This window comes from Protopterus annectens, chromosome 5.part0 (genome assembly GCF_019279795.1).
Source record: "Protopterus annectens isolate FY-2018-M chromosome 5.part0, PAN1.0, whole genome shotgun sequence".
NCBI classification, from domain to species: domain Eukaryota; kingdom Metazoa; phylum Chordata; order Ceratodontiformes; family Protopteridae; genus Protopterus; species Protopterus annectens.
Genome location: NC_056735.1, coordinates 1,632,247,596 through 1,632,271,340, shown reverse-complemented (window position 1 = coordinate 1,632,271,340; position 23,745 = coordinate 1,632,247,596). Strand labels below are relative to the sequence as shown.

The 23,745-nt window shown below is 47.2% G+C and overlaps 1 protein-coding gene across 1 annotated transcript in view; it reads left to right on the top strand.

Annotated features, from left to right (window-relative positions):
• The window catches only part of LOC122802398 (SR-related and CTD-associated factor 4-like), a 1,636,555-nt gene that overhangs the window by 494,645 nt on the left and 1,118,165 nt on the right, over positions 1 to 23,745 (top strand). The window contains exon 5 of the mRNA XM_044072023.1: positions 22,557 to 22,761. Within this exon, the coding sequence (XP_043927958.1) occupies positions 22,557 to 22,761 (205 nt within the window). The remainder of the gene's footprint in view (positions 1 to 22,556; positions 22,762 to 23,745) is intronic.

Sequence of the window (23,745 nt, the reverse complement as noted above, 5' to 3'; positions counted from 1 at the left end):
ATGGCCACACTCAGTGTGTGATGTGCCTTGGGGTTGAACACTTGTCCTCTGGTTGTACCATCTGTGCAGCGTTCAACCCCAGAGCACTTGAGGACCGGAGGTCTAAGCTGATTCTGGCGGGTCTTCTGCTCCCGGACTCTGCTACCTCCGGTTCTCCCATGGCTCCTGCTGCGGCGGCCGCCACTCCTGCTTCCCTCCCCCCGGCTGGGACTCAACCTCCCGCCTTAGGCCCGGAGGAGAGGGAGGCTAGGAAAGCAAGGAGGAAGGAGAAGCACCACAAGCGGAGGGCCGAGACCTCCACTTCGGCCCCCTGGCTAAGCGGGCTTCTCCCTCCAGGACTTCTGGGTCTCATCCTTCTCGGATCCGGTCCCCGTGCTTTTCACCGGGTCCTGAGGAGGAGGAGACCCGATCTCAGTCGAGGTCATCGAGGCGACACTCCCGCCCCGCCTCAGTGGCCTCGTCGAGATATACCCGAAGTCTCACTGATGCAGATTTGGACCGGATGATGAGATTCCTCGAGGCCCAACTGCAGATGGGAGTACTCCTGCTCCCCCCCCCCCCTCTGAGGGAGAGCTTGACCCCCTTCTTTGCCCCGATAGCTCCATCTCCGTCCCGTTTCCCTGGTTCGGAGTCTTTGGAGCCGGGGGTGCGTCTTCGCCGATAGTCTCGGGTACTTCGGTGCAGACACTTCCCTCGAGTCTGTCGGGTCCATTCTCTTCGGATCAGAGCTCTCGGAGCCGAGGGCTGAGCTTCGGATCCAGTGGTAACGGCATGGCTTCTGCTCCGTCCATGTTGGAGCATGCTTGTCCGTCGGATCGGATTGCTTCGGTGCCGGCTCCGATCCGTCCGTTGGATCCGAGGGAGGGTCTGCTCTCGGATCCCAGAGAGAGCAGCTCTCTCTCGGCATTCGATGTGGTGGAGAGGGTTCTGTCTAGGGATTCCAGGCCCCCGGCCCTAGCCACGGCTCCACCCTGCACTCCTTGGTTGGGTCAGACTTCCATCACCTGGCCCCAGGGACAGCCTGCTCTGACGTCCTAGGTAGTTCCATTGGAACCCCCGAGGAGGTTCCTCACAAGCGAAGGTGCAGGAGGAGGCACCTGGACTCCCCGGAGTCCTTGACTGAGGACACTGATTTGGAGGAAGAGAGAAGGCTCCACAACATCACCCCCCGAAGAGGTCTCATTTGGTGACATGGAGATGCTCAGAATTACGGGGGGGGGGGGTGGTCTGCCCCCAAAGCCTATCTCGGACGAATCCGTGTTCCTGGAGGCGTTTGAAGCAGGCCCGTCTACCTCCTGGGTGTGTCCTCCGGCCGACCCCCTGGTAGACTTGATTACTACCAGGGCGTGGAAGGAGCCGGACACTGTGGAGCCAGTCCCCAAGCGCCCGGACAAGATTCTCAGCCCACCCTCAGACAAATCCCACTGGATCAAAGGCCCCCCTGTAGATGCCATGTTGGTAGTGGCGGCCACCAAGAGGGAACTTGCTCAGGAGAGTCCCTCGGTTCATCCCCCGACCAAGGAGTCTGTCGATGGACCGCCTAGGGAAGCGGGCGTTTAGTTCTGCTACCTTCTCTGTGAGGTTGCTGAACTACATGGCACATGTGCTACGACTGCAGTGGGACCTTATCAGAGTACGCTGCATCGCCCCCTGAGTCCACGTCGGCGGAGGACAAACAGTTGCACTCCACCCAGATGGCCACTCTACGATCCATATCTAACACCTCTATGCGGCTACTCTCATGCCACGGAAGGAGCCACTAGAGCCAGAGGAGCGGGCCTTATGAGACGTCACGCCTGGCTCCGGCACTGTGATTTCGCGGAACCCTTTAAGGCATCTTTCGCTAATGCCCCTTTTGATGGTTCTGCCCTCTTAGGCAAAACCATGCGAGATACTTCGGTCCAGAGCAAAAAGGACGGGAAGACGTCTGCCGTCTGAGTCTGCTTCTCTGTTCCCCAGAGGTCCTTCTCTAAGAACCAAAAGGGACAGAAGAACATGTGGTTCCGGAAGTCTCAACATTCTCGTCCCGCTCCGGACTCCCAGCCCTTCTGCGGCAGAGGAGGGCAGGGTGGACGCCGCCCTAGAGGCAGAGAGGGCCTGCGGAACTTTGGATCCAGCCATCCAAAACGTCCCTCCAGACCAGTGCGGGTCCGGGTTTTACTCCAGGTTATTCTTGGTGCCAAAAAAGACGGGGGACTTGAGACCAATCCTAGACCTCTCTTCCCTGAATCTGTCAGTAACCAAAGAGAAGTTCCGCATGGTCACTCTTCAATCCATTATCCCCCTTTTACTGGAGAACGATTGGATGTGCTCTGTAGACCTCAAGGATGCGTACTACCACATTCTGATGGACAGGCAATCCAGGAGGTTCCTCCGCTTCCGGCTAGGAGCCAGTCATTACCAATTCAGGGTCCTCTCCTTTGTTCTCACCACAGTCCCCAGGGTGTTCACCAAAGTGATAGCAGCACACCTGAGGCTCCAGGGAATCCAGGTCTTCCCGTACCTGGACGACTGGCTCCTGACCGCCCCGACAAGGCATCTACTCTGTGCAGCCAGAAACTACTTTCTTCGTCTAGCTCCCCGGCTGGCGATCACTATCAACATAGAGAAGTCGTCTCTTACTCCGACTCGGACTATAGACTTCATAGGAGCCAGATTAGACACGAACAAACTCCTAGCTTTCTTGACCTCAGACCGGCTATTAACCCTGAGGCTACACGTGCAAGCCATTCTGCAATCTGTAGCTCCCCTGACGGAATTGGTCCTGAGGGCTCTTGGCTCGATGGCGGCAGCAATCAACCTATTGCCAATGGCTCGGTTGAACATGAGGGTCTTACAATGGACCCTTCAGGTGCAGTGGTCCTTTCTTCACTATCCTCTGAGCCATCCCGTTCCACTCAGCAGGGCTTGCAAGAGGGCCCTCCTATGGTGGCTCCAATCCCCGGACCTCCAGCAAGGACGCCTCTTTTCTATGACCCCTCCACTAGCCACGGTGACCACGGACGCCTCCCGCCTCGGTTGGGGGGGGGGGCATTGTTTGGGCAGGACAGTCCAAGGCACGTGGGACCTCACGGAGACCTCACTGCATATCAACGTCCTAGAGATGAGGGCAGTGCTGTTAGCATTGCAAGCACTTCAGGACCTTCTTCCTGTAGGAACGATTGCGATTCAGACGGACAATGTCAGTTGTCTGGTACATCAACAAACAGGGGGGAACCAGGTCTTACCCACTCTGCCGAGAGGCCATGAGGGTGTGGGAATGGGCGATCTCCACCAACCGCTTTCTCGTAGCAACGCACATTCCAGGATGGTCCAACATCCTAGCGGACAAACTGTCGGACCATCCTGTTGCCATACGAGTGGTCTCTGAATCCCGAGATAGCGAATCGGATTTTCGCCAAATGGGGTCAACCCTGTTGCGATCTTTGCCTTTCCCTGTAATGCAAAATGTTACAACTACTTCGCTCTAATTTCCCCCTCCGGGAAACCCCCGGGAGACGCTCTGGTGCATGCTTGGCCTCCCGGTCTTTATGCTTACCCTCCTCTTCCCTTGATGCTGAAGTTTCTTCAGAAAGCCAGTCGGTTGGGGAGCAGGATTATCCTCATTGCCCTGTTTTGGCCTCGTCAAACCTGGTTCCCTTGCCTTTGGTCTCATCTGGTGAATCTTCCTTGGATTCTGGATCCCAGTCCAGATCCAATATCCCACCCCCTAGATCTCCCAGTCCCGAACCTGGTCAACCTCAAGCTCACAGCTTGGCTGCTCCAGTTCCACTCGTAGCTTGGACTCCTGGCATCTCTTCCCCAGTTAAAACTATTCTAGTAGCAGCGCACAAGCCTTCTACTAGAAAGATCAATAGCAGCAAATGGAAACGTTTCTCCATTTGGGCGGAACGCAAACATTTGGATCCTTTTACAGCTCCCTTGCCCGCTGTATTAGACTGTCAGGACTGTTCCATCAGTGGGCTAGCTCCTCCACAGTCAAGGTTCAACTAGCGGCTATCTCTCATCATGTGGGAAACAAACTGGGCCCTTTGATCACCACGAAATTATGCAAGACCTTTTTGGAGGGCACCTTTCTGCTCAGATCGCCAGTGAAGGGATGTAGTCCCTCCTTGGGATTTAACGCTGGTGCTTCAGGCCTTGACAGCTCCCCCATTTGAGCCTGCAGCTACAGTAGATCTTAAATTCTTGTCATGGAAAACGGCCTTTCTCGTCGCGATCACCTCTGCTCGAAGGGACTCTGAACTACAGGCCCTCTGTGTAAAACCCCCATACTTGACCTTTCACAAGGATAGAGTTTACCTCAGGACCAATCCCTCCTTTCTTCCCAAGGTTGCCTCTAAGTCTAATATTAACCAGTCCATCTATGAAATACCACCCCTGTACAGCCACAAAACATAATCTTAAAGACAAAGACTATATAAAGCTTATAAACAAACTCCTAAAGCTCAATATCCTGTCACTATAACCCTATAACACATGGAGACATTCATCCCAACCCTGGCCCACCCACACCCAATAACCTTTACTCCTCTACCACAACCCCCACAGTCAAGCTACCCATGAATACTCCCACTAGTTCCCTCCTAACATTTCACCTAAATATTAAAAGTATTAACAATAAGGTTCCCAACCTACACGCCCTCCTAGCAACCCACTCCCCAGACTTTGTGTCTTAAGGAAACCTGGCTAAAACCCAGTACTACTGCAATGAGATACTACCTCCAGGATACAATATTCACCGGTTAGACCGTGCTACAAGGAAAGGAGGTGGGATAGCAGTCCTTTACAAAAATACTCTAACCGTTGAGACACCATTCAACCTCCCCAATTCAGTAATGCGGAACTCCTCATAACTAAGCTACAGATTAACCAAAACAAACACTTTGAACATCGTCTATGCATACATTCCACCAAGCAACAACCTAAATACCCAAGAAGATCCCCTTTACTTATCCACTACCTATCCCCAAGAAACCATAGTTCTTGTTGATTTTAACACCGACTGATACCCCTGCTCCTCCAGCCCCCCCCCACTCATAAACTTATCTGGGTTTAAACAGACCATAACCTTTCCCACTAGGATAAACAAACCAACCAACAAGGAAAGTATTCTAGACTGGATCCTAGTTAATAACCAACCCCAACTGTACACAGCTGGTACTCTCCCTTATGACCTCAGCGACCATTGTCTTAACGTACATCATAAAACATAAGGCAGGAAACTCTCACCAGCCCAAATATAAAACATTGAGAAACGGGAAAAACTTTGCTGCTGTATTCCAAAATTAATTAAAAGCAGTTGACTGGTCAAAACTAAAAAAACTAACATTAGAGGAGGCCATAGATCACTAACACTAAATTCCTAAGTATCCTTGATTCCCATGCTCCAGCACGTACAGTAAAAACTAGATCAAATACAGCACCATGGCTCACAAAAGATACTAAAGCAAAAATCAAAACTAGAAACAGAGCCTGGGACAGCTGGATTACAACCAAAGCCCCACTTGACCATCTAAAATTTCATCAACTCAGGAATGATACAAAAAAAATCTATTTTACTGGATAAAAAAAAGCTTCTACCAAAATCTCACTCAAACACCACAGCAGCCCTCAAAACTTCTGGGCAGGCTTAAATCAACTAATTTGTCCAGGTCACTCCACCACCTCAACCTCTGCTAACTACACCCATAGATCCCTAGAGACAATAGCTAGCTCCTTTAACTTTTTCACTGAAGCAATCCAATCCCTAGCAAATCAAGTAACCCCCTCTAATTTAAACCACATGCATAATCTACCTAATCACCCGGAATTTGGCTTTCAACCAATATCCACTAGTTTTATCAAAATACTTCTAAATAAAACCTACCACCCTCGCTGCTGACCTCCTCCCTGCAGAGTACCTGCAAATAGCTGCAGATGCCATTGCATATCCCATATCTATCCTCCAACAGAACCTTGTCTGAAAATGCTATCCCCTCCCTCTGGAAAATATCTCCAGTCATCCCACTCCATAAAGGTGATAGCTCCTCAGACATATCCATCTATAGACCCATTGCCATTTTTTCCCCACTAGTCAAAATAATGGAGAAATGTGTACACAAGCAACTAATGCTATACCTTTCACAGAATAACTTGCTGTCCGACTCCCAGCATGGTTTCAGGCCATACCACAGCACCACCTCAGCCCTCCTTTCCTTTACTACTGCCATAAACCAAAACAGGAATGACAGTAGGCTAACCTCTGCCTTCTTTCTTGACCTATCAAAAGTCTTTTGACATGGTCAACCATGAACTTCTCATTCTTTCACTAAAATCTATTTCTCTCAACAAGCCTGCTATCTAGTGGTTCCAGTCCTACCTGACTGGTAGACAGCAGGTGGTACTATGGCAGGGCAAACTCTCCAGCCAGTTAACTCTCAAACATGGTGTCCCTCAAGGGTCCATACTAGGTCCACTACTCTTTATTTTCATCAACAACCTCCACACTGCTATCCCTAAAGCCACCTGCATCCAATACACAGATGATTCCACTCTCATTTGCTCAGCCACCTCCCCATCCGACTTGCAAATCTTAACCCAAAATGCATTTAACACCATCGAGAACTGGCTCACCAAATCAACGCCTACTTCTGAACCCCAATAAAACTAAGCTTCTACTCTTCTCTACCACTAGTAGATCCACCACACTTTCATTCTCTGTCGCATCTAACAATGGTACCACTATTTCCCCAGATAATCACACCAAACTGCTAGGGGTTATCAGACTATCTCAAATTCGACCTACAGGTCAACAAAACCATACTGACCATCAATAAGCTTGGATCACTGTATAGAAACAAGACATATTTTTGACCCCACTGGCTAGGGCTGCAATCGCCCGATCACACCTACTGTCTACTCTTGTATGCCTCGCCTATACTCTCAAACCTCAACAAATCCGAACTGGGTAAGCTGTCTCATTGCTACAATCATATTGCCAGATTCGCCACTGGCTCCACCTGTAGAACCCACCACTGCCAAAACCTTAGTGGCTAAAAATGCCCAGCTTAATTCAATCCAATCAACTCTTAATAGCGCGCACAATTTTGTATCACCATGAGGATACCCCTTCACTTAAAAATATTAAGCCATATAGCAATCTAAGATCCCTAAGGTCAGCCGATAAACTACTGGTCCAAACCCACAAAGCTAATAACTCTGCTGGTAAATCCCTGTTTGCCAACTTCATTGGCAAAACCTGGAATTTGTTGCCCAACTATATAACCATACAATCCTCCAAAAGTCTCAAAAAAAAAAAAAAAAAAAAAAAAAACTACAACAGTATCTCAAAGTGAATTGGCTATGCTCATGTACCAACCCTGATTAAGTTCTAAACTAAAAGCATATTTTGCAATTAACTTGTAACTACATCACCAAGCTCTGCTTCCAATCTGATGTCTCTTACTTTTAATTGTCTGTCCATGACAATTGAGTCCCTACTAGGGAACACTACTAACCCATTGTATATAATCACTTTTTTATAATTGTGTGCTAACTTTTGTGTAACCTATGTAAGTTTGTCTTTGTGGAGCTTTTCTTCCTGGGCCTCGGCTGAAAATGGACATGTATCCAGTCGGGCTATCCCGGTAAACAAATGTAAAATAAATAAAATAAGTGTACACAACTGTACTTTTTCTTTTTCTCTCTATTGCACAGAGTATGTTCTTCGTGTTTCACTGTTGTAGTCATCACACTTGTATTGTCTGCCTTATGGTAGCTCTGTCGGCTCAAAAACCAGAGTCTTGGGATTTCTGCGTCTGATGCTGTTGCTTCTTCCGTGACGTCGGGTAGTCAGGGGTATAAAACAGGCATCCGACGCCATTACATCCATCTTTCTAACCGAGAAGGAGCCCAGAGCAGAAGCAGTTCGCAAGTGCCTGTCAGTCGCTACCTGAAATTTTCATTTTTCGAGTTTCAAAACCTGAAGTCTTCTAAAGCGAAGTACCCCGTTGGGGATTCTTTTTTCTTCCTCTAACTGATGTCAGGTAAAGTTAACAGTTGTCTTGCCTGTGGAAAGCAAATACCTCGAGATTTTCATTCTTACTGCGTCACCTGTTTAGGCCCAGATCACAACGTCCCTCGCTGTCAGTTTTGTGCCTTGTTTAATGCCCGAACCATTCATTGTCTGGCTTTTTTTGTCGCTAAATTCTTTCGCTGTCCTCCGTAATCCGAAATGGCTTCGGTAAGCCATCCGACTACCAATCTTTTGAGAGAGTGCAAAGATAGCACCACATAGGTCAAAAACTGCAGACGACGCTTCGGTTAAGCTATTCACCATTCTGCCGGTACTCTGAGAGATGCCTTTGCAGCCTCTGCCTGCTTTTACAGATTCTTAGGCCTGTGCTGAGACCCACTTGGAGTTTGGTATGCCGCGTGATGCTTCGACTATGGAACCTGTGGATGTTTCTACCTTGGATGGGTCCGGAGCCACTGTGCAGGCACTGGCTTCTGAAGGTGTATTCCGACCTACCGACATTCGCATTAAACTGGCAACTTTTTTAGCAAAAACTACAGAGATGTTATGTGATCCTTTTTCGCCTACATTCTGACTGATGGGTTCGGAGCCGATCCTCGGCTCCGACTCTGCACGCTTATGCCAAAGAGCGAAGTCTCTTATTGGCTGAGCTTACTATATCCCAGGATGCACCACTACCAGTCCCCCAGATCTCGTTTGCCGCTAACAAGCAAAGACGTGGTCTCGAGCTGGCTGAGCCAAGTAGTGTTTTCTTAACTTACTTTCCTGTCAGGAATTTCCTAAAAATTTAACAAAAAGCTGTTTTAACAGCTATCTCGTGTTTTTGTGTATGAGTGGATATTTTCTGTTTTAATATTTGTGTGGTGATTGCGTTTTTCTGACTATAGGTCCCCTTTGAGTTGAAGGGCCTTCCCCTGTCAGTCCGTTGTTGTTCAAGTCCGTTTATTTAGGGATTTTTGGATCCCTTTAGTTATTTTTGTGACAGACTTTTGTTCTCAAAAAAAACGGTTCTCAAAAAAGAAAAGAAAAGAGAATTTTTTCTGTGATATTTAGTGTGTTTGATTTAGCTAGTCACTAAATTGGTTGCCATAATGCCACAGGCTCCTAGGCCTTCAGGATTTAAAAAGTGCACTAAGTGCAGTTTCAAGATGTCAGTAACAGATGACCATTCTCTCTGTGTGTACTGTTTGGGCGCCAAACATTTGCAGGAGTCCTGTAGCGTGTGCCACGCGTTTTCCTCGAGGGTCCTCCAAGAGAGGACAAATAAAACTTATTTTAAAAGGCCTTATTAAACCCTCATTTGAAGAGGCTTTAGCTTCCTCTCCTTCTCCTGCAAAGAAGAAAAGGGCGTCAGCTCCGACCAGCCCGTCGGAACCGACCGCCAAAAGACATAGGCAGGCTTCTCCTTCGGCTCCACGGACTTCGGAGCCGAGGGCGGAACGGTCTGCCTCGATGCCTCCAGCCTCGACTCCTCTGGGTTCGGAGCCGACGGCTGGGGCCTCGAGAGGCGGGTCATCTTCATCGGCTCCACTGATCTTGGAGCCGATGAAGGTTGTCCGCTCAGACACTTCCTCCTCGGTGCCGAAGCCCTCTTCGGCACCGATGGAAATTGGTTTGGACACTCCGGCGCCGATAATTATAGAGTCGATTCGGAGCCGGTCCCCTAGTCCCTTGGAGCCGTTGGAGAGGCCTACTCGTACCCGTTCGGTCTCTTCCAGGTCATCAAGGATGTCAGATTCGGACATAGACAGGGTACTCCAAAGACTTTTCCAGTCCCCAGTCTTTCAGAAATTTGTTTCGGCTCCGACCCAGTTGGCTTCGGAGCCGATAGTCCATTCCATTGCCATTCCTCCGACCGCTTCGGCTCCGTCGGAGCAGGTGCTGGTGGAGCCAGTAGAGATCCTAGGGTCGGCTCCGACCCTTACTCCAACCCCGGCCTTCGGGTCAGAGTTTAGCACACTGACTTCTTCGACCGGGCCCGGGGGTGACGTTTCGGGACCAATGCTGTCGGTTCCAAGCCTCCCTCTCGGTGCTTCGGCCGCGGGACTTCCGTCTGCTATCATGGCTCCGGAGACTGGACCCTCCCAGGATTCTGGGGGTCCTGCCTTCAGAGCTATGAGTGCCTTGGCCAAATCTTCTTTGGCCATCTCTACGGCTTTACCGGCACCTTCCCTGGGCATGGAGACTGGGTCTTTGGTAGTTCCCCTGTCTCTAGGCAGCGGAGCCCCGGGGCCTGAGGTTACCCCCACTGGGGGTTCCCCTCCTCCTGAGGGTCTTTCGGAGTTGTCTTCGGAGGAGCCCCCAAGGAAGAGATCGTGCAAGAGGAAGCACGTGGACTCCCCCGATGAGTCTCTTACATCGGACACTGATCTTGATGATGCGGAGGGGTCCCCAAAGTCGTCCTCAGATGATGTCTCATTTGCAGACAATCTAGAGATCCTCAAGCAACGAGGCGGCTGGAATTCCAAACCCCCCTCCGCTGATGAGTCTGTTCCTCAAGGCCTTCGGGGCTCAGCCCTCCGTCTCCTGGGTGTCTCCGCCCTTCGAGCTCCTGGATTTGGTTTGTCGGAGGGCTTGGGAACATCCAGATACTGTGGAACCAGTGCCTTCTCGCCCTAACAAATTTTTGTCTGCCCCACCCGAGAAGGAGTTCTTAACGAAAGGCGTGGCTGTAGATGCCATGGTGGTGGCATCTGCTACCCAGCAGGACGTGGCAGAGGCTTCAACGTCCGTTCATCCTCCTAATAAGGAGTCTAGGAGCATGGACCGGTACTGGAAGCGCACCCTGACTTCAGCGGCCTTTACTCTGAGGTCCCTGAATTATTTGGCACATTTCACCAGACTACAGAGGGATCTGGTCAAGGAGCTCTCAGACTCCCTCTCAGGTAACCTACCTGAGCAGCTAGCCCAGTTGGTTAGCTCTCAGTTGGCTATCCTTACCTCGATTTCTAACTCGTCCATGAGGCTCATTTCATATGCGGCCGAAGGGGCGGGCAGAGCGGCAGGCACAGGCGTGGCTCTACGGAGACAAGCCTGGCTCCGTTTGTGTCATTTCGCGGAGGCCTTCAAGTCTTCCTTTGCCGACGCTCCCTTTGATGGGTTCTCTTTGTTTGGACCCAAGGTAAAAGACACTCTTACCCGCTGTGAGCAGGAGGGAAAGACTTTATCTGCCGTAGGAGCACGATTTTCCACTCCCTTTCGGCCTTATCCCAAGGCTAAAAGAGGAGGGAAGATGTGGTTCCACAAATCACAGAAATTCTTTCCTCAACAGCAGGAAGATTCCCCTTCCAGAGGCAGAGGACGGGGAAATTTTTCTGGGAGACGCCGTCCCAGAGGCGGCAGAGGCCCCTGCAACACTGGAGACCGCGAGTCCTTTCGTGGCTCTTCAGCCTCCCACACTCCGAGGGATTGCCCGGCTGTGCTGCTCCGGAGCCAGTTGGGTGCCGTTTTGCCAAGCACCTAAAAGCCTGGGAGTCTATTACTCAGGACAGATGGGTGCTTCGGATTATTGCCGGAGGTTACACCATTCCCTTTACACGCTCACCCCCACCGTCCAAAAAAATCCCGGACCCACCACCCAGTCAAAGGGAAATTGCAGCCGTAGAAGCTTCAAAGCTGCTAAAAAAAGGAGTCATCCAACCGGTCCCCACAGACCAGATCGGATCCGGAAATTACTCAAGGTTCTTTTAGTGCCAAAAAAGACAGGGGACCTGAGACCCATTTTGGACCCCAGCAAACTAAACGAGTCCAACATGAAGTACAAATGCCGAATGGTCACTTTACAATCCATTCTCCCATTGTTGGAGAAAGATGTTTGGATGTGCTCCATAGATCTCAAGGACGCCTATTATCACATACCGATACATCAGGCGTCCAGGAGGTATCTGCGCTTCAGCCTGGGAGACAGTCATTTCCAATTTTGTGCACTGCCCTTTGGTCTCACCACAGCCCCCAGGCTGTTCAAGTGTTTGGCAGTAGTGACTGCTCACCTGAGGAGTCTCGGATTCCAAGTGTTTCCCTATCTGGACGACTGGCTCCTGACTGCCACCACCAGGCATCTACTACTAGAGAACCTACAAGCCACCATCTCCCTGGGTGTTTCCCTGGGAATTACATTCAAGTGGTCAAAGTCTGTCTTGCTGCCTTCTCAGCGCATAAGATTCATAGGAGCAGAGATAGACTCAAAATTAATGCGGATCTTCCTTCCTACCGAAAGGATACAAACATTACAAAATTAACATTACAAAATCAGGTCCGAGCCCTGCTTCTAAGATCCAAAGCCCCAGCCAGGATGATCCTGCAACTTTTAGGTTCAATGTCTGCCACAGTTCTCCTAGTTCCTCTGGCAAGGTTGCACATGAGGATTCTCCAGTGGCTATTATCGACACAATGGTCTTTTCAAGATCTCCCCCTCAATCATCACATACTGATTACAGAAACGTGCAAACGGGACCTCCGCTGGTGGCTTCTGCCATCCAATCTGAATCAGGGAAGACCCTTTGTTATACCCCCTCCGGTGGCCACCTTGACTACGGATGCCTCCCAGACGGGGTGGGGGGGGCATTGTCTGGGCAGGTCAGTTCAAGGTTCTTGGCTTCCCAACGAAACATCTCTCCATATCAATGTGTTGGAAATGAGGGCTGTACTTCTGTCCTTACAAGCCCTCCACAAGTTTCTCCCTCAAGGCATTATCGCCATCCACACAGACAACATGTCGGTGGTCTGGTATCTAAACAAACAAGGAGGGACCAGATCTTACCCCTTTGCAGAGAGGCCATGAGGGTGTGGGAATGGGCAGTGGCTACCAAGCGCTTCCTGGTAGCGACCCACATTCCAGGCAAATCCAATGTATTGGCAGACAGACTGAGCAGGACTATTCTCTCTCCTCACGAGTGGTCTCTGAACGAAACAGTAGCAGCTCAGATTTTCAAAAGATGGGGGATTCCGTGCTGCGACCTGTTTGCAACACCACGAAACACGAAGTGCAAAAGGTTCTTTTCCTTGACCCCGCGTCAAGGGGAGACAGCTACGGATGCTCTAGTCCAACCTTGGCCAACAGGACTGCTTTATGCTTTTCCTCCGATTCCACTCCTCCCCAAAGTCATCCAGAAAGCTTCCCAATTGGGGTCCACAATGATTCTAATTGCTCCGTACTGGCCTCGTCAAGTATGGTTCCCCTACCTACAGAAATATACTCTTGACGGTCCTTGATTCTTGGACCTAATTCCGGACCTTCTGGTTCATCAGTCGGGACAACAGCACCAGTCCCGTCACACTTTGAAATTAACAGCTTGGCTCCTCCACTTCCGACTATAGTCAGAAATCACACCTTGGACCCGGAAGTTATTCACATTTTATCTTCAGCCCACAAACCCACCACTAAGAAGTTGTATCACAGTAAGTTGAAGAGGTTTGCTATCTGGGCTCAACTTAGAGGATTAGACCCTATTACTGCCCCGATACCAGAGGTCTTGAAATTTTTAACATCCTTGTTTAATCAAGGATCTTCAGTCTCTACTATTAAAGTCCAACTAGCAGCTATCTCCAAATTTCACGATTTCACAGACCCACCGTTGATGAGCAGCAGATTATGTAAAACTTTCATGAAAGGTGCTGTGCTTTTAAGACCCCCAGTTTTTCATCCTGCGCCTCTGTGGGATCTTGATTTGGTACTTCGTGCCTTAACATCTTCCCCCTTTGAACCGGCTGCTACATGTGAGTTGAAATATCTGTCTTGGAAAACTGCCTTCTTAATTGCAATTACCTCTGCAAGAAGTTTCAGAACTTCAAGCCCTATCTATCAAACCACCGTACTTGATTTTTCACAAGGATAGAGTATCACTTAGACCTAATCCATCTTTTGTCCCAAAGTTTGCTCTAATCTCTGTCTCCAACAATCTTTAGAGCTACCAGTTTTCTTTCCAAAATTTTCAAACAAAGCGGAATACACCTTCCATACATTGGATGTTCACAGGCAATTGCGCTTCTATCTAGATAGGACTCAGCAAATTCGGAAAACAGATCAATTGTTTGTGTCCTTTTCAGATAATAAACTGGGTAAAACCATCACTAAAGCTACTATTGCCAAATGGATCAGAGATTGCATAACTCAAGCTTATTCCTCTTCAAATAAGCAACTTACAACATCTGTCAAAGCTCACTCTACTAGAGCTATGGCTACCTCTATTGCATTCCATTCCAAGCTCGCTATTTCTGAAATTTGTGCTGCGGCTACTTGGTCCAACCCGCACACTTTCATTTCCCACTATAAATTGGATGTGGCATCTGAAGGACGAGCATCATTTGGTTCCACGGTACTCAGGAGTGTTTTCCAGTGAGCCACCCAGGATTTAGGTGCTAGGGACGCTGTCCCATCAGTCAGAATGTAGGTGAGATAGGATCACATAACATCTTTTAGTTATGTACTCACCATAACTTCAGATGTTTGGGATCCATCTCGCCTACATTCCTAATACCCACCCTCCTTCCCCCTGCCTTGGAGATCAGAAGAGATTGAACGGTTTGGGTTCTACTGTTTATCTTGTATCATCTGTCAATGTTATATAAGCAGTGCATGCGTGTGTGCATGTATGCGGACAAACTAGATCTGGGGGACTGGTAGTGGTGCATCCTGGGATATAGTAAGCTCAGCCAATAAGAGACTTCGCTCTTTGGCATAAGCGTGCCGAGTCGGAGCCGAGGATCGGCTCCGAACCCATCAGTCAGAATGTAGGCGAGATGGATCCCAAACATCTGAAGTTATGGTGAGTACATAACTAAAAGTTTCTCTGGCGCAGAGTACGCACTACGCTTAGAAAAACGACGACCAAAGCTCATGCTCAATCTCCCATGCCTCAAAACCAAATGCTTAGAATGACTGAAAACCTTATCACCCTAATTGGGGGAAGCCAGCCTTCCCCTGCTAAGAGACAAAGAACAGAGTTTCTTTCTGCTTCTACAGACCAGGAGTCAGATTACTCTGGCCCTTCTGATTACCAGGATGCATACCCTTTTCTACCTTTGAGGATTCACATGCCTCCCCTCCAGAGGATCTTTCTTTTGGTGAAACTTTGCATACTTTAAGAGAACATTTCTGCTTGGAATGCCAGGAATATTACCCTCAGTCCAAAAAGAGACTCAATTTTTAGAGTTGCCTCGACACACATGCCCCTAGCTATACCCCCGTCCTGGATGTTGTAGATATCTTTATGGAATCAAGTCTTACACCAGACACTTTACCCCCAGCCCTTAGCTTGTCTGGTACTAGAGTACCTTATTCTCACAAATTTCTCTAAGAATCCTACTGCGCATCCAGAGACTATTTCCCAGGGGCCTAAAGTTAGTAAGGCTACTATATCCAAAACCCCTACTCCTTCACGCACGGATTCCAGAGCTTTAGGCTGATGCGGTAAGAAGGTATATACCTCTGCAACTCTTGCCATCAGGGCCTTGAATTGCCAGTTTCTAATGTTTAAGTACCAGCAACATATTATGGAACAAATTAAAGAAAAAAAGTGTTACTTCCAGATTGTGCAGAAAATAAAGATTTACAAGAGTTAATGCATTCTGCAAACCAAATTAGTAAGCATAATTTGTAGTGTGGCTTTGATGCCCTAGAAGCTTCTTGCAGGGCTGCAGTCACTGGATGTGTACTGAGAAGGCATGCTTGGCTGAATGAACAAACCTTGCCAGATCATGTCAAATCAAAATTACTAGACTTTCCTTTAAACCAGGACCGTTTGGCACCAAAGCAGAAGAGGTTCTTAAAAAGATGGATGAAAAAGATAAATCTATGCAAACTGTGAAAGAATTCTTACAAGTCCAGCCACCTGGATTCACTAGGCAGTGGCTGACAAAAAAGTGGCCCTTTCCAAGCCCCGTCCAGGCCTTCACAGTCCAAACCCAGGGGGACCAGACCACCAAGACTAGTCTCAGGGTATGCATAGATCTCAACAATGGAGTGCTCCCACCGTAAAAACAGGGAGTGGCAAGCCACCCCCTTATGGTAAAAGTTCACAATGGCTTGTAAATTATCCTTCCCAGCCCTGCCCATCTACTTGCGCCTGTAGTAGGAAAACTTGCCCTTCATGCCAACAACTGGATGTCCATTACTCAGGACCGATGGGGTCTAAACATTGTATCCCAGGGGTACAGATTCTACTTCCATTCCCTGCCTACCCCAGTCTGGCTTCCAGACCTTCCTCCAAACCAATGGGCAAAGGCTCAAAAGCAAGTACATTCCCTCCTCAATATCAGGGCCATCCAACCTGTTCCAGTAGAACAAATGGGACAGGGTTTCTACTCCAGACTGTTCCTGGTGCCCAGGAAGAGGGCTCTTGGCGCTCAATCCTGGATCTATCACTTCTCAACACCTTTCAGGTGGTACCAAAATTCAGAATGCTAACTCAGCAACAGCTTCTCCCTATGCTAGCCAAGGATGCCTGGCTAGTCACCTTACACTTGAAAGAAGCCTATCTGCACATCCCCATAAGGGAGTCTTGCAGGAGATATCTCTGCTTCAGGGCAGGCTTTGTACTATCAATTCTCTGCACTTCCCTTTGGCTTATCTGCTGCGCCCAGAGTATTCACAGTTCCTGGGTCCAGCCATTGCATACTGCAAGTAGAGAAATATCCAAATTTTCCTATACTTGGACGATTGCCTGATTCAGGCGGACAGTCTAATTGCTACAACACCTGGCATTTGTAAAAAGACTCCTATCTTCATTGGGGTGCACCATCAACGAAAAGAAATCACAACTGTGGTGCCCAGTCAAAAAAATTGTATTCCTGGAAGCAAGCTTGAACACAACATCCCAGATGGCCTTTCTCACTCAAGAATATCAGATCTATTTGAACAACTACTTCAAACACATGGCCACCAAAACCCAGCTATCAGCAAGGAAAATACTGCAAGCCCTAGGGTTCATGGCCTCATACATTCTGCTAATTCCATATGCATTACTGCGTATGAGGAAACTTCAGTGGTACTTAAGTCTTTAGTGCCCAGCATTCTCAGGACTTGAAAAGTCATCCCGATCATTCCTTGTCTAAGGGCAGAGTTCCTTTGGTGGGCAGAAGCATGCAACCACAGCAAGGGACTGCCTTTCACTCAACCCCTCGCCACCCAAATCCTGACTACAGACGCATCAGACTATGCATGGGGAGGGGGGGGGGGGCTCAAATGGCAGACAAATGCATTCGGGGAAAGTGGAGCCCAGGACAAATCCTCCTGCACATCAGTTAAAAAGAGATGTTAGCTGTACAGTATGCTCTGACAGCCTTCAAATACCTAATCCTTCTAGGACAGCTGCTGATAAAAACGGAACACAGTTATGTGGTACATAAACGGGGAACCCATTCTTACCCACTCTGCAGGTTAGCCATGGCCCTGTGGAACACAGCCTTGAGCAGCCAAGTGCATCTGCAAGCCCAGTTTTTGCCAGGCAAACAGAATTCACTGACAGACGACTTGAGCAGAAATATCCTGTATCCTCACGAGTGGAATTTGGAGCCCAACACCTTCAACCTTCTAATCCAGAGGTGGGGGACACCGGAGGTGGACATCTTTGCCTTCCCCAAGAACTGCCAGTTGAGCAAATTTTGCACCAGGAAGCAGGGCCTGGAAGGTGGATGCCTTATCCTTCAAATGGGAAAAACTCTCAATTTATGCCTTCCCCCTCTGCCCCTTGAGGTACTACTCAGGATCAGACAGGGCAACCCAAGGGCAATTATTGCCACAGATTGTCTACACCAGCAGTGGTACCCACTCTTACGCAGTCTGACAGTGCCACCCTGGCACCTTCATCAGGCTCCTTCCCTGCTGTCTCAGCAGAAGGGGACAGATTTTGCATCCACAGCTGCAAACCTTAAACCTTGCAGCCGGGCTTATCCCCTGATTACTCCACCAGCAACCCTCAGCAAATAGGTACTGGATGTCATTCTTGATGCCAGAAGGCCTAGTACTAGAAAATCCTGTGCTGAAAAGTGGAAAAGATACTGCTCTTGGAGTCTGAAGGAAAGAACACAGCAGTGCCCTCATCTCAAATCCTTGATTTTCAGAACTACTCCACAGAGGCCTATCCTTCTCCATTAAAATTCATGCCTCTGCCATCTTGACTCATTGTAATACTGAGCCACCTCTATTTTCTCACCCTCTCACAGTTTGAGAGGGGCTAACAACTTATGGCCCCCTACGAGAGCACCCACCCCTGCCTGTGACCTTAACTTTGTACTGGAAAAGCTCACGCTCCCCCCTTTTGAACTTGCAGCTTCAGCAGTTAAAATTCCTTCCTTGGAAAACAGCCTTGCTTTTAACTATAACCTCAGCTAGAAGTGTCCGCATTACAGGCACTAATGGCTATGAAACCCTTCATTATTTTCCATGCTAACAGGGTTTCTGTCAGGACTAACCCGCCCTTTGTGCCCAAGGTGGTCTCCAGTGTGGCTCTAAAAGCCATTTGCCAACCTTCTTCCCTAATCCTCAAAATAAAGGGGAAAGGATCCTGCACTTCTTGAATGTGCGCAGTCAGCTCAGGTTCTACCTTGACAGGACTAAACCTTTCAGAAAATCTGACCAACTGCTAGTCAGCTTTGCTACAGGGGCATAGAGGGAAAGGCCATTTCAAAGTTAACCATTTCTAAATTGATAGCACACTGCATCCATTTCTGCTAAAAGCACCATGGAAAACCTACCCCACAGGGGATCAGAACACATTTCCACTAGGGCTACTTGCACCTCTACAGCATTTCTCAAGGGAGTCCCTACCAGGGACATTTTGGAAGCTGCAACCTGGAGTTCTGTACACACCTTCACGCATTATCACTTAACTATTTTTTTCTAAATCCTGAGCTGGATTTGCTACAGCAGTCTTAAAAGCCCTGCTAGCCAGCCTGAACTCCTCTTGAATGCCTCCACCTTTCCTCCGCTTTGGGAATCAACCCAAGTGTGATGACTGCAACAGTGAAACACGAACATAGTACAGTTGTGTACACTTACCATAAATGTGGATGTTCGAGTGTATTCACTGTTGCAGTCCTGGTTTCCCTCCCTCCAGCCCCCCCTGTTTTTCTCTATCCTTTCTACCTATCCTCTATATGGCCATTTTTTTATGGCAGGGGTATTTACTTTTTACTTGTGGTGGTCCACACCATGTAGTAGCTTCCTATTTGGGGAGCGCCTGATATCTGGCGCAAGAAAAACTGATGTAATGGCGTCTGCTGCATGTTTTATACCCCTGACAACCTGATGTCATGGAAGAAGCGACAGCATCCATTGCAGAAATCCCAAGACTCTGGTATTTGGGCTGACTGAGAGCTACCTGCAGGCCAATAACCCAAATGTGATGACTGCAACAGTGAATACACTGTAACATCTACATTTATGGTTAATGTGCACAACTGTACTTTTCCTGACCCACCTGTATATGGTAAGCCTCACCTTGAACTTAGTCCCTCAAACTGATTGTATGCCGTCTCCTAGTCCATTGATGGTCAGAAATCCTATGCATCCTTCCCAGGTGATTCATATCCTTACTGCTGCTCATAAATCCTCCACTATAAATATCTGTAAGAGTATATGGATCAAGTTTTATTTTTGGTTAATAGGACAGGGACTTGACTAACTTGGCCCCTATTCCTGCACTTCAGTTGCTAGCTTTTTTATATATTTATCAGGACTGTAGTTATTCAGTTGAAAAATTCTAGCAGCTCTGTTTTCTTTCCCTTGGGGCTTTAACTATATTGTCTTTGCATCTCAGGTTTGAAAAGCAGTTATATGCAACGTCTTCAGATTCATGTGAAGAAAATGTCTGCCCTCCTTTGATCCTGCAGCCAAAGAAGTTTTTTTCCTGGAAACATCCTAGTAGCAGTCTTCTTGACTAAGGGTTTCAGAACTCCTGTGTTTTTAAACCACTACATTTTTCTTAAGGTTCATCTACTAATGTAACCTTCCTTCAAAAGTTGTTACGGACGTTAATGTCAACTAGCATGTGATTTATCTGTCTTTTTCACTTGCTTTTCTAAAAAAGGCATGTCAGCTGCATTGTCTTGGCATTGGCAGCTTAGATTCTGTCCTGACAAAAAAATACATCAGAAAATATCAGCTTTTTGCTGCTGATAGAGGAGAAAATTGTTTCACTGTCGCCGTGGCCGTTTAACTTTATTATTTTGCCATGCAAAACTAAATTTTTTTCTGTAAGAACTATATCTGTTTCAACTTTTTGTAAGAATTTTTCTGTGGACTGTAACTATGTGGGTGGATGTGATCTCAAGGTCCAGAATAAACCTTTGTGTTTACTATTCTTTGACATTCTTTTACCCACCATAGTGCAGTAACTGAGGAATGTATCCAGACTTTGTTGGATGGACTGGATCATGTAAGACACACAAGTTGGTTATTTTAACATAATGTTAGAGCTTCGCTGTCTGTATATGTCGTTCCACATTGTCCTTGCCTGATGCGATCTCCCTTCAGAGAGACCTGTTTAAGTGGACCTTAGACTTGTGCATGGTGAGTTTGTCAAACTCCTCCAGAATGTGTTTGAAGGTAATCTTGATCTTGAGAGGGGAAAAAAAAAAGTGACGTTATGGGAGTGAAGGGAGGCATTGGAGCTTAGGTGTAGGGAAAAAAACCTTGTGGCTACCAGTTCTGACTTTAGTGATCGGGCAAGAGTTGAGAAAATCGGGTGCTGTGTTAAGTACGTGCACCGTTTTCCAAGCAGTCTTTCCAAATTTTTTTTAGGTTTAAGAACCTTTTGTTGTCTGAAGAGCATAAGAAAACTTTCCAGGGGAAAGATGGAGGTCATTTTACTAGATCAGCTATATCACTAGCCTTTTCAAATAAGTTTCTGTTCAGTGTCTGTGAGGTGGCTTCGGTCCTTCACTCACATTTTCCAGACATAAGTAAGTGATACAGCCCAGAACGGCAAGGTTTTGTGCTGCTAACCTGCAGAACCTTCTGTGAGCACCTAATCCTCTGGGGATGCAGAAGGTAGGTTCCTTGTTGGCTGTGGCTTTTCTGCTCCATTCTGACATTGCTTTGATGTATCTTTATTAGTGATGCCCACAAAGTACAGCTGTAGAGAAGTAGCATAACAATTTGTCTTTGAGTAGGGGTTGCTGTTGCAGTGCTGGCACTTGCCCATTTTTTCACTTATTTTCATGTTTTCATAGAGGCATTTAGCTGAGCTGGGATAGAAAACAAGGTAGTGGTACAACCCCACCACTGATTCAGTGATCTGGCTGAACTCTCAGGAGGCTGCAGTTGACTGTATGATAGAAACCATTGATTATTGCTCCTTGGTGCTAAATTTATTGTATTGGGGGGTGCTCTAACCCTTCACAGCCCATATCTACCATTTAATTGTCAACCAGCAAAAAAAGGTGTGTGTACTTGCACAGAGAGGGAGCCATACGCCAAACTCTGCTATTTACATGTCGGGTTGACTGCACAGATGCCCATTCCAACTAATTCCCATGACATGAATTATACTGCAGCAGTGGGTACTTTTAGCATTATCTATTGTGGTACATGTGCTTTTGCAACTGTACTTTCAGTAGCTCTTGTGGAGAAAAAGCTGAGCAAACCCTATCAAGCTGGATTTACTCCCTCATTTTGCCATTAGTTGGCTCACAGTCTGTGAAAAATGTTTGCTGCAAAAATGTTGCTGTCTTTTTTGCTTTAGATTTATGTTCTATGTGGACATTTTATGCTGATGCCACTTGGTCTTTTTACACTCCTTCAGTTGATATTGTGGTTTGGCACCTTTTATTACGTGATTAAGCCTTTTGAAGTCGCCATCTACAACCTCCCGTGTTTTGGAAGTTTTTTGTGGTGGAGATTTTTTATTCATGCATCATCCAATGAAGTAAGGAAGTTGCACCTACTATCTGGTACAGCAGATATGCATTCGCTGTATTAGATGCTCTGAGTGGAGCTGTCCTTGGTTGATGATTACTCGTCTGTTGAGCACCCTCCATCTTGCATCTTCTGTTGGTTGCTTGGAAGTTGGTTTAGTAAATATTTTTATCTGCTTAACATTTTCCATTTTCCTGTTCTGCTGAGCTGTGCTCACTTAGTGGATGGGGGTTGGACTGTAAGGCCTACTTATCTGCCAAATACCATGGCATGCATCTTCAGGTGGTTGTGTTGGCAAGCATGAGAGTGGAGCTGAAATTTAGCAGATAGGCATTTCCCAAACACCTGCTGGAGACAAATCCATTGTACAGTATCCTTTCTGTTTCATGTTGGTTGGATACACTTTAGAAAGCACTAAAAGAGAACACTGATAGTTCAGCAGTATGTACTAGAGTCCTTGAAGAAAGATCAAGACCATTGAAAACCACTAGAACCTGAAATACTTTGATAATATCTAGCTGCTTTTGTGCTGGGATGATAAGTTCGTTGTTAATGCTGTCAAATGTTTTAAGCATTATTGTATTGAGGCATTGCTTGTATTGTGCTTCGTTAAGTAGGGTAGAGTTGTCCCTCAGTCATCTAGATCAGAGAGAGATGAAGTTTTCAATATGGTTTCTTTTTCAGAGCAAGATCGTGCGTGTCTTGAATCTTTGGCAGAAAAATGGAGTGTTTAAGATAGAAGTTATACAGCCACTCCTGGATATGGCTGTAGGAATTGCAGTATCAGCTCCACCACCTGCACCGCCACCAGCACCTGTTTCTGCACCTGCACCTTCTCCTGCTCCCCTACCTCCACCAGCATCTGAACCAATTGTGATGAATAATACAGGTAGAAGAGAAAACATGATTTGCTGTAATTTTATTTTAAAAATGTACTGATACACAAGAACCTTTGAACTTCAGCTACGTTTTTATCTTGTAAGCATGTGTTGGTTACAGACATCTTTTTCTAGCATGGGTATTCTTTACGTTCAGTTTTGGAGTTTAAGACATATGTGTTAAGGACAGTCATTTTGTTTCCTGTCCTGTAAGAAAATGTGCCTTTTGAAGGCCTTATGCATTTAATCTATTTCGGGATTTCCTCTTCTGATGTCCCTGGCTTGATATTAAAGCTCCTTTGCCCCGAGGCTTCATATGTCCTGTTAGTGTCATGTGCTAGCTGTTGTATTTAGCTGCTGCGCTCTTTCCTGCCTTCTGCCAGTTTGGATCTTTATCTCGGCATATGGCAATGGAGGTTTTGCTTTACTTTTTCATGTCAGACATTAAGTCTTCATGTTGGCAAATTAATCGGGAACTGTTTTACTGACTGTTACTTGAGAGAGGTCAACACTTCAACTTGCCAGCATTAATTTCAAGTTTTACTTTGGGGCTATTTTCCTAAACACCTTTCAAAATTCAAGTGAAGTACATGTGCTTAAGCAGGAAATTGAACATTAGCAGTATTCTAATGTTAAGCATTATATCAAGCAAATGCACTTGAAGATGGTTATGTATACACAAAAATGTGTAAATGGGCAATACTTCGTAAGAAAGCAATTCTAGATCACCTTATGACTGTAAATGGTTTAAGGACACTTAGTCCATATGAACGTCACCTCCAGGCAGGTCCAGAAGTAGCTTAAAGGCAAGACTCCATAAGGTATTAAATGGTAATAGTGAAATTAATGATTCAAGTCTGGTAAACTGAACTGCTGACAGTATAGAAGCAGTTGCTTTAACATTTTTGATCCAAAGACTGGCTTCAAACCAGGCATAGACAAAGGCTGCCGAGCATTTTCCATGTAACTAGGGCGAACATAGAGGCAGTAGGCCA